Source organism: Cynocephalus volans, chromosome 11 (genome assembly GCF_027409185.1).
Source record: "Cynocephalus volans isolate mCynVol1 chromosome 11, mCynVol1.pri, whole genome shotgun sequence".
NCBI classification, from domain to species: domain Eukaryota; kingdom Metazoa; phylum Chordata; class Mammalia; order Dermoptera; family Cynocephalidae; genus Cynocephalus; species Cynocephalus volans.
Window position 1 is genome coordinate 102,172,601 of NC_084470.1, and position 15,229 is coordinate 102,187,829.

Genomic DNA, 15,229 nt, shown 5'->3' on the forward strand with positions numbered 1-15,229 from the left:
AACAGTAAGCTAAGGCTGCAGTAATTATACTAATATCAGATCAATCTGACTTCATGATAAGTATTATCCAAGATAGACATTCCATAATGATAAAATGATCAATTCATCAGGAAGACATAAGAAAAATAAATGTTTACATGTCCAATAACATAAATTCAAACTGTGTGAAAGAAAAGCTGACAAAACTAAAAGAATCAACTCCACATAGTTGTTAACACTCCTCCTATCTCAATAACTGATAACACTATAGAGAAAATCAGGATGACATAGAATATCCGAACATAACTATCAACCACGTTAACCTCATTGACATTGATATACACAGTGTTAAAGAACTGCAAAATATATATTTTCTAGGGTTCACGGAACATTTATCGAGATAGGCTATGTTCTGCGAAAGACAATAAATCTCAAAAGATTTAAAAATATTGCAATTTCAGAGTTACTTTTGTGACCACAGCAGAAACAAACTACTAATCTCTAACAAGACTGGTCATTCAAAAAAGTGGAAGATGCAAGTTATCAATGTGAGTGTTTCAGTTACTGATTGCTGTGAAAGAAATCACTCTAGACCTCAGTGGCTTAAAATATCCATTTTATTGCTCACAATTTTATGAGTCAGGAATTCATGCAGGGCTCATCAAAAACAGATCACTTCTGCTCCTTGTGTCATCCACTGGATTCACGCATGTAGCAGCATTCAGCAAGTGCCTCATTTAGGCTACAAGGTCTGAGATGGTCTTCTTTCTATGTCTGGAGCGAAGGTGCTGACTGTTGGCTCCATGTCTTCTCTTTCCATGTGGTTTTTCATATTCCAGGGGCTCTTTCTTCATGTGGCCTCTCTCCCCAGAAGGATAGCCTTGGCTTCTTTACATAGTGGCACAAGGTACCATGCAGGCAATAAATACATAAATAAATAAATAAAAAGAAAAGAAATGCCTGCCACCTTTGAGGATAGTCTTTCCTCAAGTCGGAGCCTGAGGTGGGATTCTAGTCCATGTATTTGAAAGAGTTCATAGCTGGACATTTCTCCCCACATTATTACATAAGATGTTTTTTATTTTATGCTTTCTAAATGCCACATTCCTTGTTTATTTAAATTATTAGCAGTGATCTAATATAATCTATGATGTCTCTCAAATTGTTTGGTTGAGTGAAGCTTGTTCTTTAATAGGTTGTACAGGAAGCGTTCATGGGAATAATATTCCCTAAATGACAACTTGCAGATTAAAGAAAAAATGTAATTCGTCACCGTATTAAGCTGCACAAAGCGATTGTGAGACCATCTTCCTCTTCCTTGGGATATGTTTTGTTACAGATTGGAGTCTAGAAAGCCATTTGCATGCTTTGTTTTGTCTTCATTTTTGTCATGCCATATTTTTATCTTGATCATGCTACTGGAGATTATTTACTATAGTCGATTTTTAAACTCTCTTCTCCCCAACCCATTTTCTACCAGAATTGTACCATGGGAAAGGGAAGTGGTATGAAGGGCACATAAAAAATTAGTTCTTAACTTTCTCTCTTTTATCTACTGCTGCCCAGAGGTGTTTGAGAACTTAAAAAAAAAAAAAAATGACATAATTCTTCCCCATTTTCATTTTAATCTCTGTTTTAGCCATATAAAACCAGTTATGGGTTAGTTTTGGTGAACTTATACCTCATGCAAGTGAAGATATGTAGCCAGACCAAGCTTCTAGACTAGAAGCTAGTAACTATGTTATTTTGTGTGTGTGTGCTCCTGGACGACATCATCACTTAGGCTAGCCTTGCCTGCAGAGTTAGAGCAAAGGCTTGAATGAGTCCGAGAAATAATGACACAAAGAGCAACAGAAGATACTTTTTCTGCAAGCCCATAACTACTGCATATTGCTTATGAAGACAATCAAGAATCAAGCATTCATATGATTTTGAGGAATCTATGTACAAACTCTTACTAGATCTTTAATCTCGTCTATAATACTCTGATTTTACTCAAACGGTTTACATTCAGAGGGGAAACTCAGAGATTCCTGAAGAAACCTATACCATTATTTGTGTAGCTTTAGTTATGAACACAATTCGTTATTGCATTGACTTCAAAGGAGCCTCCCTGTAGCTTTCACTAAAGTGAAAAGTTCTGTTCTCTGATGCTATGAAAAATTGTCTGACCCTTCTTTCACAGATCAATCCTCCAAATACTGGAAAAGTACGTTGTGCTCCCATGGGTCCCTGACCCTTTTCCAGGGTCATCTTCCCTAGAACCTCTCAACTGTCCCTCGTTTCACATGGTTTTACCATCTTACTTTCGACCCCTATTTCATATGGTTTGTCAATGTCCCTCAAGAAAGTTAACCCCAGACAGGTCCAAAGAACAACCCCCGCTGAAAGGGAAAAAGAGATTCTTGCCCAAACTGTGGAGAAGGCAGTCAAGTCACTTAAACCCAAAGCTAAAATTGTCATAAAAGAGAAAAGAACTTTCAAGGAAACAATGAAAGGCTATGCATCGCTCTGTCTTGTCAGAGCCACCAGCCACGCCTCCGCTCGTGCGGCGCGCCTGGAGCACGGTGACTTTCTCGGGTAAAGTGACATTCTGCTCTTTTGACGGCACCTCTTTTTCAGCCGCCGTCCTCTTGCCACAATCTCCATTTGCAATGAACGTCTCCCATTTTCCGGCTGGGACACACAAACGCGTCAGATATGGGCCAAACCGACGGAAAGAAGACGCGCTTACCCGTCAATCCCGGGTCACGGCCCCAGGCCACTTCCGGAGTCGAGGCGCCGCGTTGCGGCCGGTCGCCCACAGGGGGCGTTGCGCATGCTCGCACGCAGCGCGCGGCTCGCTTCCGGCGGGGTCCTCGCGCGGTTCCGGGGTCGAGAGGCGGAGTCCAGTCTTACTGAGCGGCTTCGGCTGTAGGCGGGTCGGTTCGGCGCGCAGTCCGTGGTTCCTGTGGCTAGAGTGGAACGGGAAGGGCTGTGCGCTCTTCCTGTAGCTTCCTCCTGAGGTCCTGAGACCTGCAGTGCTGGGAACGAGAGAGGGCGGGCGTGGAGAGCCTCTGCGTGGAGCTGCGTAACACCGGTGAGGGGCCTTGAGGACTCGGGGAGGGAGGATTTGTGTAACGACTTTCCAACGTACCGTACGGGGTCGGTCACATTGAAACTCGGGCGTTATTTCAAACTCATGCTCCTAACTGTAGAGCTTGGTTTTAAAAGGTTTTAATAGGTTTACTCTGGCTGCAGTGTGGAGAAGCAAAATTTGAGGTCGGGTCACTAGTTAGAAAGCTAAAGCACTAATCCAGGCACAGTTTGAAGGTGTGCTGTGTTAGCGTAGAGCTGGAGGATTGCAGGGAAGAGGGAAAACGAGAGAAGTTCTCGGGGCTAGTGTCAGCAGCACTAATACTCGATGTGCTATGGGGAATGGGGGAGAGGGGACCTGAGCATCTTGAGAGTGAAGTCTGAGCTCAGCCCGGCACATGCCTTTTTTTCTAGGTGTCGTTTCCCGCCGGCACCTCTGCCTGCCTTCCGCCCCCTGCCCCCCACCCCCCAAATTCTAGTCATACCAGGTACTTTGGTGTTCTGCTTCCTACGATGTTGTCCTCACCTTTTTTGCGACATTGGGCAGGTTACATAATTTCACTAACTGTCAGTTTTTTCAACATGAACATGGAAGAAAATAATAGTACCTCCCTCAGGATTGCTGTGGGGATTAAACTAGATTATTTATACGCCTGATGTGTGGTAAGGGCCCAGTAAATATTAGCTACTATTATTATTCTTATTGTACTTATATTGTTTTCTTACTATGCATTTTGTTGTTTTTTCCTTTAGACCTGAAGTTTTTTTTTTTTTTTAATTAGAGGGGCGATATCTTGTCTTTATTTTTGAATGGATCATTGATTTTGTCTGTTGCTGACATAATTAAATTTTTTAACTTTAAGAGCTACCAGGTGCAATAAATTTTGTTGATAGAATGATATTTATTAGATAAAAAGATGGCTGTTTTTTTTTGTACAGCTCAGAAGCCTGTGGATTAAGATGTACGGAAAGTAACTGACATTCTTAGTTTAGTAAAGATATGAGTGATCTCAGTGAAGAATTGACGAGGCCTGTGACAGAGGATGAGCAAGTGGAAACGTCTGTGCTCTCTGGTACAGGAATGCATATTCCTTGGCTTCAAAAGCGTATAGAAACTGTAGGTAAGTAAAATATCATAGAACCATTGTAACTTTAATGCAAGGAGGTGATAAGATTCAGTATGGATACAAAATGAATTACCAGGCTGGTTCAATTTTCAAAATTGGGATATGTGAATTTTTTCTTTTAGGCTGTAAGCAAAAAAGAAATAAGAAATAGATTCTGTTTTCTTTTAGAATTCTTTGCTTTTGAATTAATAATAGATAGCCTGTATTATGGTAGATAAACATTTTTTTCAGTAATACTTACTGAGTGTTTATATCATTGGCTAAATATTGGGGGGTTATAGATAAAGAAGATGCGGTCTCTGTCATTGAGGAGCTCATACCTAGGAAGTGTTCTGGAAGTTTCTGTTAAATTGCATTGAAATAATTCCTAATAGAATTGATTGTGTGATAGGTTTAATATTAGTCCGTTGCTGTTGCTATAACAGAAGTACCTGAGACTGAGTAATTTATAAAGAACAGAGGTTTATTTGGCTCACGATTCTGGGACAGCTGCATCTGGCACAGGCCTCAGGCTGCTTCTACTAATGGTGGAAAATGGCAGCAGCCAGCACGTACAAGCAGATCACATGGTGAGAGGAAGCAAGAGAGAGAGAGGAGACGTACCAGGGTCTTTTAACCAGCTCTCACAGCAACTAACAGAGCAATGACTTAACTCACCACCCCTCCTCCCCCAGAGAGAGCATAACGGATCCACCCCCATGACTTGAACAGCTTTCAGCACTGCCACATTGGGGATCAGATTTCCCCATGAGTTTTGGTGGGGACAACACATTCAAAGTATCAGGTTTCAAACAGAGCATTTCCCTCCATTTTTATTTAACGTAAATACAAGCAAGTTTTCCTATGGGATAAAATCCCTGTAAAAAAAATATAAAAGAAGCAGTTATTAGTATGCTGGAAATGTTGGATGGTGTGGTCTTGGGAATCCATTTGAACTAGCACTTCTCTTATTGCTCTTTCTTTAGCCCAGGCTTCTTTCGTCTTGATGGAGATCCCTTGGCTCCTAGGATTTAGCTCTTATTTTTTCCTTTTAACCTGGGTGTCATCTCATTTAGTGATCTCAGTATATTAATCTTAAGTAGATCTATGTGCTAGGCATTGTAGATATGAGGAAACTAAATTTCAAAGAAGTTAAACTCTTCAGTGGTAGTGTCAGGAGTCAAACCCAGGTTTATCTGATCTTAAAGCCTACACTTTTAACCACTGAGATATAGGAGGGCACTTCAGAAAGTTCGTGGAAAAATAGAATTAAAAGATAATACAAATCTTTCCACAAACTTTTTGAAGTACCTTCATATTTAAAAAAAATGAGGCAATATATGTAAAGTGTCTGGCATAGAGCCTTATGCATAGTGAGTGTTAAAAAATAATAGTTCCTTTTCCCTCTTTTTATTTTTGCTAGATTAATGCACATGGCTTCAGCCAGGTTTGGAAGAATGGTACTTTAGAGGGAGTGCTACCTCACGCTTTGTAGGGAACTAGTAATCTAAAGTTCCTGCTAGTGTAGGCATACCTACCCGGGCCTGTTTCTGTCACCAAAGTTCTATAGAGAGCTTGAGTCAGTCTGCAAAGCAATTAGGTTTAAGACCATATGCTTAGAAGTGTTTCATGTTTTGTGGATAGTCTGTTAAACCCCCAATTCTGTCTGCAATGAGGAAATACTAGCAAGTAATATTGACATTGTAGTAGTAACTAACCGTAATAGGAGAACAAAATTGCCTTAACAATTATTTTTTATGCTGGTAGATATCTTTTGGGGTTTTGAACGGTGTGTTCCTTAGAATGAAAACTTTGAAGACGGGGCCAGTCTGGCATGAAGCTGGATGCTGAGTACCCGCAATACGAGGGTATTTCAAAAAGATGGTGGAAAGTAGAATTAAAAGATAGTACAAGTCTTTCCGTGAACTTTTTGAAGACCCCTCGTAGTGCTTGGCACACAGTAGTGCCGAAGAGATATTTATTGACAGATCAACCAAGTTTCCAGATTCTTTCAGTGGTATTATAAGTTAAGTTGATGACACCTGTTCTTTATTGTATCTCATTCTATGTAAAAATTTATTTCACTTGACAGTTACTATTCTTAAAATTATTGGCAACAAGTAAGATTGTCTTTGCTCACTAAAGAATGAAATGAGAGGAGAAATTTTCCTGAGATAACTTGGCTAAGTTGGAAGACAGAAGGTGAATTTCCCAAGGAGTTAGGTATAGTTGTGTAAAGTTGATTTTTAGTGTGAGCCATGAAAGTTTGAGAGGTAGAGGGGGATTGTCCTGAGAACAGTCCTCCTTTAGATAAGTAAAGAGTATCTTAAGGAAGAGGTGTTTTGTCAGTTTCCTGGACTAGCTGCCTGATCCGAGGCAGCTTGGGTATAGATCTTGTTAAATACAGCTTCTGATTTCGAGAGCTCTCTGGGGCATGGTATTCTGCATTCAAATAAGCGTCCAGATGATAATGATCCTGCTGGTTCCAGGACCATACTGAGTAGCACGGGTCAGGATCCTCGGATGATTTGTATGTACATTAAAAAAGTCTGAGAAGCACTAATCTGGAGTAGTGGCCTTCAACCTTTTTCACTTACATATTCCCTATTTTGTTTTTCTGAAAAATTGTGTAGTTCCTTGTACAGTTTGCTGGTACCATCTAAAAATTTTATTGTAAGTTTAGTAGTTGCAAGAGATATAATTTCCAGCATTTTTAAGTGAAATTATATTACTTTTCTTTTGGTTTTTTTTGATGACTGGCTGGTACGGGGATCGAAATCCTGGTGTTATCAGCATCACACACTAACCAACTGAGCTAAAAGGCCAGCCTTATATTACTTTTAAAAATATATCTGGTAGAATCTAAACATAGGGATGTAATACCTTGCATTATCTATTTTAAGGAATTTATGAAAAAGCTTTTAATAGATGGAAATTTTATATTCCTTTTTCTATTGTACTTCTTGAAGTAAAAGTATGTGTCTACATTGGTATGTGTTTTTTTGTTATTGTTAATATTCTTTAAGTTTTTAAGTCTTATTTTCTTTGGGGTTGAGTTGTACACAGGTGATCAAAATAACACGTATTAAAAGTTTTGTTAAATCTTAAGTATTAGGGCGGCTGGCTAGTTAGCTCAGTTGGTTAGAGGATGGTGTTGATAACATGAAGAGGTCAAGGGTTCTGATCCCCACACTGGCCAGCTGCTAAAAACCCAAAACAGTACATTCTTATGTGTTTCTTTATCGTAGTAAAATAATCACTTTTTTCAAATTACTTTATGTACCTGTGGATGACTGTTATATACTTCTAGAATGAGAAAAGATTTAGCATCAATTTTAGTATATTTTGTTTTAACTTTTGTACATTCTGAGGAACCTTAGTCACATAAGTAAGTAGATGGCAGTGAATGGTGTTTAATTATAGCAGTGTGTCAGGTCTTTGAACTCCTTCTGAATTATTCATGAAAAGATTACATAGTGATCTATTACAGAAAATTAAGTCATTCTGCAATTTTGATAAGCAAAGAATTGCAAAAAGAGATGTTAGTCATTGACTTTTTCAACACCTTGTATGTACACCTTCAGGTAATGTGTAGTGATTCTGATTGAGAAGCCTTGACTATAGACAGCTCTCTAGGAGATTAATTTTAGGTAAGAGTGTGTAAAGAAGTGAAAGATCTGCAAGTTAATAGTTTTGAAAGTATCTTTGCATAGTATACCCATTGGTCTTTGTGTACTTGTAGGAGTAAGGATACCTAACTGGAAGCCTGCTGCCCTAGAGGGGTCTGGTAGCTGGGTGTGAAGGGAAAAGGAGGTAGCAGTGCAACCAGTCACTTATGTAATGGGGCTGTAACAAGCCCAAATGTTCTTAACATGAGGATTGCCAACACTTTAGAAATATAAGTGCTAATATTTATAACTTTTAATTTCATTTGCATTTAGTATCATTGAGTTACTAGGAACTTGGTCCTTAAAAAATGAAAGCCCACTTGAGTTTTTCAGAATATAGGTGGGTGATGAAGACCGTACTTGCCTAGGATGACCCTGGTGATTTTTACCCGTTATAAATACCTGGGATGTGCTTTTGGGATCCTCTTTGAGACATTCTCCCGAAATTGTTTAGTGCAAGGATGAAAGGGTGATTGAATCAGATCTGAAGGATCTGGTGATTCTGGTAGCCCAAGAACATCAAACTATACATTTTTAATTTTTTTATTTTTTATTTTTATTTATTTATTTTTTTTGTCTTTTCGTGACCGGTAAGGGGATCACAACCCTTGGCTTGGTGTCGCCCGCACCGCACTCAGCCAGTGAGCACACTGGCCATTCCTATATAGGATCCGAACCCGTGGCAGGAGCGCCGCTGTGCTCCCAAGCGCTGCACTCTCCCGAGTGCGCCACGGGGCCGGCCCAAACTATACATTTTAAAAAATTTGCTAAAAGTAGTTGATAATAGTGTGGAAGAATCTGTTTCAAGTGAAGTTGGCTTTGATACTGGGGATGGGCTGGGTCAAGTAATACCTACTGTTCTACTTGTTAAAGCTTCTGCTTATCAGAAGTCAGGTTTTCGAGTTGTTGAATCGGAGTCACTGTAGGTAAAGGCTCTTCTCTTTCATGTTTATAGTGACTGGAGGAAAAAAGAAGAAGGATTTTGCTCAGACAACAAGTGCATGTTTAAATTTTATCCAAGAAGCTCTACTGAAGCACCAGTGGCAGAAAGCTGCAGAGTACATGCACAGTTATTTTCAGACCTTGGAAGATTCAGATAGCTACAAAAAGCAGGCTGCACCTGAGGTAAACAAAGTGTGAAACTGCTGGAAGAAATGACAGATTCCTGAGAGTTTCTGCCTTCAGCTCCACCCACAATAGCATCTACAGGAACGCAAATTGATTATACTAAAAGCTACTAAAAGTTATTCTGGGTGGGGAGTTTGTATTGGGTCATTTTTTGAACATTTCTTTTTAAAGGAGATAAAAATAGTTTGAATTCTCGGATTCCCCAGTATTCATTCATTCATTCCAATAATTCTTCCTTCTTTCCCTGTGTCATTATTTCCCCTCTCTATAGGAAGTTTGCTGTCATCATACAAAGACGTTTATTCTATCTTAAAATCGTCTCTTGATTCCCCACTTCCTCCACAGGCTGTCTCATTTTTCCACTGTCCCTTTTAGCAAAACTCCTTGAAAAAGTTATTCTCTTTCTCTAGCCACAGTGATCCTTTTTTATTTTTTTCAGTGTTATCGAGACATACTTAACACATCATACAATTCTCTCGTCTAAATTGTACAATTCAATGTTTTTAAAAAAATATCCACAATATTGTGCAACCGTTACCACAATCTAAATTGAGAACATTTTGTCCCCCACAAAAAACACATACTCTGTACCCTTTTCAGACTTTCCCTGTTCTTTCCTCCAATTGCCAGCCCCTGGCAGCCACTCATCTACTTTCTATTCTGGACATTTCATATAAGTGGAATCATACATTTTGTTGCTTTTTGTGAATGGCTTCTTTAGCTTGTGTAATGTTTTCAAGGTTTATTCATGTTGTAGCATGTATTAATACTCCATTCCTTTTTATTGGCAAATGATATGTCATTATATGGATATCCCACATTGTATGGGTATACACATTCCATTAATCAGTTGTCACATTTGGGTTGTTTCCACTTTTTGGTTATTATGAGTAATGCTTCTGTGGACATTTGTGCACAGGTTTTTTATGTGGGCATTTGTTTTAATTTCTCTTGGGTATATATCTAGGAGTGGAATTGCTGGGTCATGTGGTAACTCATTTTTAACATCTTGAGGAGCTGCCAGACTGTTTTCCAAAGTGACTACCCCATTTTATATTCTCACCAGCAATATTTGAGGGTCCCAATATCTCTCTATTCTTGCCAGATTTGTTAATGTCTTTTTTATTATAGCTGTCCTAGTGGTTGTGAAGTGGTATCTCATCCTGGTTGTGATTTGCATTTCCCTAATGACTGATGATGCAGAGTGAACCTTTTAAAACATCAGTCAGATCATGTCACTCCTGCTGAAAACACTAATGGCTTCCCATTTCACTCAGTAAAAGCCAGAGTCCTTATAGTTGCCTACAGGTTCTTACATGATGTGCTCATTCTCCCCTTCGACCTTTGTAACCTCATTTCCTGTTACTCTGCCACTTGCTTTTTCTTCTCTAGCCTTATTGGCCTTCTTGCTTTTACTTGAGCCGGCAAGGTGTATTGCTGCCTGATTGCCTTTGCCTTAGCTATTTCCTTTACTTGGAAAGATCTTCAGCTGTCACTATGGCTACCCTCTTTCAAGGACTTTCTTCAGTGAGGCCTTCCTTGATTATTTAAAATTGCACCTGCACTGCTCCCCTGTCACTCATTTTCCTGCTGGCATTTCTGATCTCCTTACCCTGCTGTATTTTCCCAAAACACTTATCAATTTAATTATTATGTTTCGTGGTCTGTCTCTTCACACAGAATGTAAATTTTACAGAGCAGAGATAAAACATTGTCTGGCATATAAATTAAATTTATATGTTAAATTTGCTTAATAAAAGTTTATCCACATGAATATCTCAGATAGCTTTTACTAATTAATGCAGTAACTATTGCATCAATTCATTATCTAATAGAGCCAAAAGAAAAAAAAAATCTGAAAGAAAAAGTTTATGGACGAAAGTTATATACATCTACAAAACATTGGACAAGGTACAAGCTCTTTTTGTCCAGATTTTGTTCTGTAAAATTAAGGAATTGGCAGTGGTTTACAGGTGCTTATTTGCCTCTAATTGAATCATAGGGCTTCTGTTGAAAATAATGATTCCTGTACTCCATCCCAGTCCTACTGAATCAAAATCTGAATACTTAGAATATTTGTTTTAACAGGTGTCCCAGGTAATTCTCATATGCAACGAAGCTTGAGAACAACTCTTATAGATAATCTCTAAGTTTTCTTTAAGCTCCCCAATACTACAGTTTGGCCTTCTGCAAATGAAATTTTGACCTCTTTCTGAGTTGGGAAGATGAGTGTTTTTGTTATACCAAACATCCAGTGTTTATGCTCATAGAAATAGTTGATTTAAAGTTCACTTTAATTTAAAGTTGATATTATTAAGTTGGCATTCTAAATATAGAATAAATACGGCCAAGAGTTGTAGAGCTTGATGGGATCTCAGGAAACATCTAGTTTGCTTCCCTCATTTTGCAGAGGATAAGATGTGACTGAGGCCAGTGAGAAGGCAGTGTTACTAGAACCCGAGTTTCCTGACTTCAATATTCTTCCTCGTATACTATTAAAAATTTTATATTCAATGTGTATCTTAACTGCCTACCTAACTTTCTTGGGCAGAAATTGGTTTAGGCAAGGATTTTACATTTTGGTACTAATTTCTGCTTTGACAGATTATTTGGAAGCTTGGAAGTGAAATTCTATTTTATCATCCCAAGAGCAACGTGGAGACTTTCAATACCTTTGCCGACCGGATGAAAAATATTGGCGTCATGAATTACTTAAAGGTGAGAATGTAGGTTTTGTGAGTTTACATTTGCAGTATTCATTTTTTAAAAAATTGCTTGTGTCTGATAAAGTAGATGATAATGTAAAAAGCATATAAAAAGGATAAGACATCTGGATAAATAAGAGAAACTAAAAGTAGTGTTGTGAGAACCATTGTACTAGGTTTCCAGTGTGTTCTGTGACCGAAGATGCCTTCTCTTTGTTGCAGATCTCTGGCTGCCAAAACCAGTCCTTCAGCGCTTGTAGTTGTGCTTCATTATTATAATGGGCCAAACCTAATGTGTTTGCTTAAGGTATTTGAGCTAAGAGTTGGTGTTTTGGGGAAAAGGAAGGAATTAAACGAGTTGGGAATTTGAATGTGTGAAAGTGTTTTGCTCCTAACGATTAGGTGGAACCTTCTCTCCACATTCGTATATCCTGTAATAAAAGTCTTATTCAAAAGGATTTAGACATTTCCAAAATATTATAACTCCCATCTGTAGTATGTTTTTGACTAAAAGAGCACTTTTTCAATAAAGTTTTATAAATGCTTTGCGGTTTAATTTTTTTCAACGACCATAAAGTTTTATTGGAACACAAGTACACCCTTTACTTCCATATTGTCAATAGCTGTTTTGCGTGACAGTGATGGACTTGAGTAATTGTGACAGAAACCATATGGTGTGCAAAGCCTAAGATAGTCACTCTTTGAATCTTTTTGTTTTGTTCTTACTTTTTCTATTTTCTAAATTTCTTTTTATCATGGTAAAATATATAAAACAAAATATGTTATTTAAGCATTTTTAAGTGTACAGTTCGGTGGCATTATATTCGCTGTTGTACCACCATCAGCACTATTTCTGAAACTTTTCCATCACCCCAAACAGAAACTTTGTGCTCACTAAGCAATACCTACCCATTTTCTTGTCTTTCTGGCCCCTGGTAACCTCTAACCTATTTTCTGTCTCCACGAATTTGCCTATTCTAGATATTTCATATAAGTGGGATCATACAGTATTTGTCATTTTGTGTCTGGATAATTTGACTGAGCATAATGTTTTCAAGATTTATCCATGTTGTGGCATGTATCAGAATTTCATTTCCTTTTTATGGCTGAATGGTATTCTTTTGTATATCACATTTTGCTTATCTGTTGTTGGGTTGCTTTTACCTTTTGGCTATTGTAAATTATGCTTCAGTGAATATTGGTGTACACACACTTCTTTGTTCAATGTTTTTAGGAATCCCCAAACTGTTTGACACAGGGGCCGCACTATTTTACATTCCCACTGCTTTGTAATTTTAAAAACAGTTTCCCCGGTTTAGGATTCTTTTTAGATCTTACTAATTAATTTAGGAAAATTTTTCTGAGTATTTGCTTATGTCTCAGGTGCTCTCTTATGATCTTGTTCTCTGGTAAACCAGATATACTGTGAGTGGAAATTAAATGGAGGCAGCTTATGGTTTTGCTTGAGGAAGAGCTTTCTAACTGAGTAATTGGAAAAAGGAATGGCCTGCCTTGATGATTTTGTGTGCTTCCTATTTTTTTTTTTTCAGGAAGAAACTGGACAGCCATTTGATTGGGGAGGGAGGGTGGAGTTTTAACTAAATTTATTAAAATCCCATTTGGCTCATAGAATCTACTCAGTTAAAGAAAACAAACTGGAAGGGAACCTCATTTCTCATTCTGGAGTCTGAAGGTGGTGATTAGGGTAGAGAATAAAATATCTTTTTGTTAATAATTTTAGAAACACTGCTGTTTTGCAAGCAATGTGCTAGATGTGGTTCTTGTGGTAGAGGGAGACAGGCATGTAAATGGAATAATGTGTTATGGGTACCATAGTAGAAATGCAATGTATGGTGAGAAGACAAAGGAGAAAATGGGCAGCTCTGTGGAATTGGAGAAGGCTGGGATTGAATGGCCAGGGGAATCAGGAAGAGAAAGGAAAGTGACGTTTGAGATGATTGTGAAAAAGCAGGTGAATGTTCACTACGCAGCCTAGGGGAGGGGAGAATCCGACGTGGCAGGGGGTAATAAGGAGTTTGATAGCCCTCTATCTGAAGCTTTAGTTATTCTAAAAATTATTTGGGTGGAAGCCAGGGGAAGTAGGTTGGGCCCCGTGTGCTGTAGCTAAGGAGCTTGGATTTTATCCTGTTGGTAGTGGGAGCCATTGAAGGATTTTACACAGATGACTATTCCAAGTCGCTGTTGTTAGTCACAGATGACTAACAAGATGAGATTGCTTTGGTAGTCACATGGAAGGTAGATAGTAGGGTGGGCAGAAATGGAGAGACCAGTTGAGAAATTATTGCAGTAGTTTGAGATGAGTCCTTGAATTTTCTGAACTGGCTCAACCCATATGATTAATTTTATTTTCCATTTTCCTTGATGTCTTCCTTTCTTGTAATGTTCTTGCTTTTTGTAATTGTTCTTTTTTAAATTAAATTTTTGCTGAAACATATGGATTGTACATATTTATGTGATACAGGAGTTATGTTTCAATACCTGCATATGTGTGATGATCTAATCAGTTAATTAGCATATCCATCACTACCAAACTTAATCATTTCTTTCTGATGTGAATATTTGATCTCTCCTAGTCATTTGATAACATGCATGAAATGATTGTTAATTATAGATTCCTGGGTTCACTGTATACCAATACAGAACTTATTTTTTATATCTAGCTGTAATTTTGTATCCATTAACCAAACTCTCTCCTCCCCTTCCCATCTCTAGTAACCAGTTTTTCTCTCTCCTTTTAACAGTACAACTTCTGAATTTGTTTTTTTTTTTTTTTTTAGTTCCTACATATGAGTGAGAACATGTGGTTTTTCTCTTGCTGTGCCTGGCTTATTTCACTTAACATAATTTTCTCCAAATTCATCCATTGTGCTGCAAATGGCAAAAGTTTGTTCTTTTTTATGGCTGTGTAGCATTCCATTGTGTATATATACTACATTTTCTTTATCCAGTCATCTGTCAGTGGACATTTAGGTTGGTTCCATATCTTGGGCATGGTGGTGCAGGTATCTCTTTGACATGGTGACTTCCGTTCCTTTGGGTATAGACCCAGTAGTGGGATTGCTGGATTGTATGGTAGTTATATCTGTAGTTGTCTGAGAAACTTCCATACTGTTTTCAATAATGGCTGTACTAATGTACAATTCTGTTTCTTTGCCCCACATGGATTTGTCACCCCACTTCCACTGGGTGATGGAGCTGCAAAGGATTACTCAAAGCCCATCTCTTCTGAGCAGTGAGAAGCCCCAAAGTGGTTAACTTCCCCAGAACCCTCAAGCAAGAGGCATCCGTTCCTCGGGAAATGAACCCCGAGTTGGGGTTCTCTTCCTGCATTTATTTTCCAGACCAGGAAGTTACAGGAAGAGAACATAGGTGGGGTTATATTTTAACAATATAGGCTGGTAACTTTCAGTGAAACAAGTCAGATGACATTCCATTAGACAATGAAGTGATCCACCAACAAAAGCTTGATCTAGCAAACATTCCCTTCTTACAGCAATTTCTCAGTATCTTTACATAACAATCAGTAACTAGTCTGTCCTTGAGACAG

The 15,229-nt window shown here is 38.4% G+C and overlaps 1 protein-coding gene across 3 annotated transcripts in view; it reads left to right on the forward strand.

The window, feature by feature from the left end:
- The first annotated feature begins 2,889 nt into the window (after positions 1 to 2,889).
- The window catches only part of LOC134390445 (TATA box-binding protein-associated factor RNA polymerase I subunit A), a 42,817-nt gene continuing 30,477 nt past the window's right edge, over positions 2,890 to 15,229 (forward strand). For 2 of the 3 annotated variants that reach the window (XM_063113822.1, XM_063113820.1), the window contains exons 1-4: positions 2,890 to 3,058; positions 3,994 to 4,175; positions 8,784 to 8,953; positions 11,561 to 11,674. In XM_063113822.1, the coding sequence (XP_062969892.1) occupies positions 4,055 to 4,175; positions 8,784 to 8,953; positions 11,561 to 11,674 (405 nt within the window). In that variant the 5' untranslated portion in view covers positions 2,890 to 3,058; positions 3,994 to 4,054. The remainder of the gene's footprint in view (positions 3,059 to 3,993; positions 4,176 to 8,783; positions 8,954 to 11,560; positions 11,675 to 15,229) is intronic. The other variant, XM_063113821.1, reaches the window with a different exon arrangement.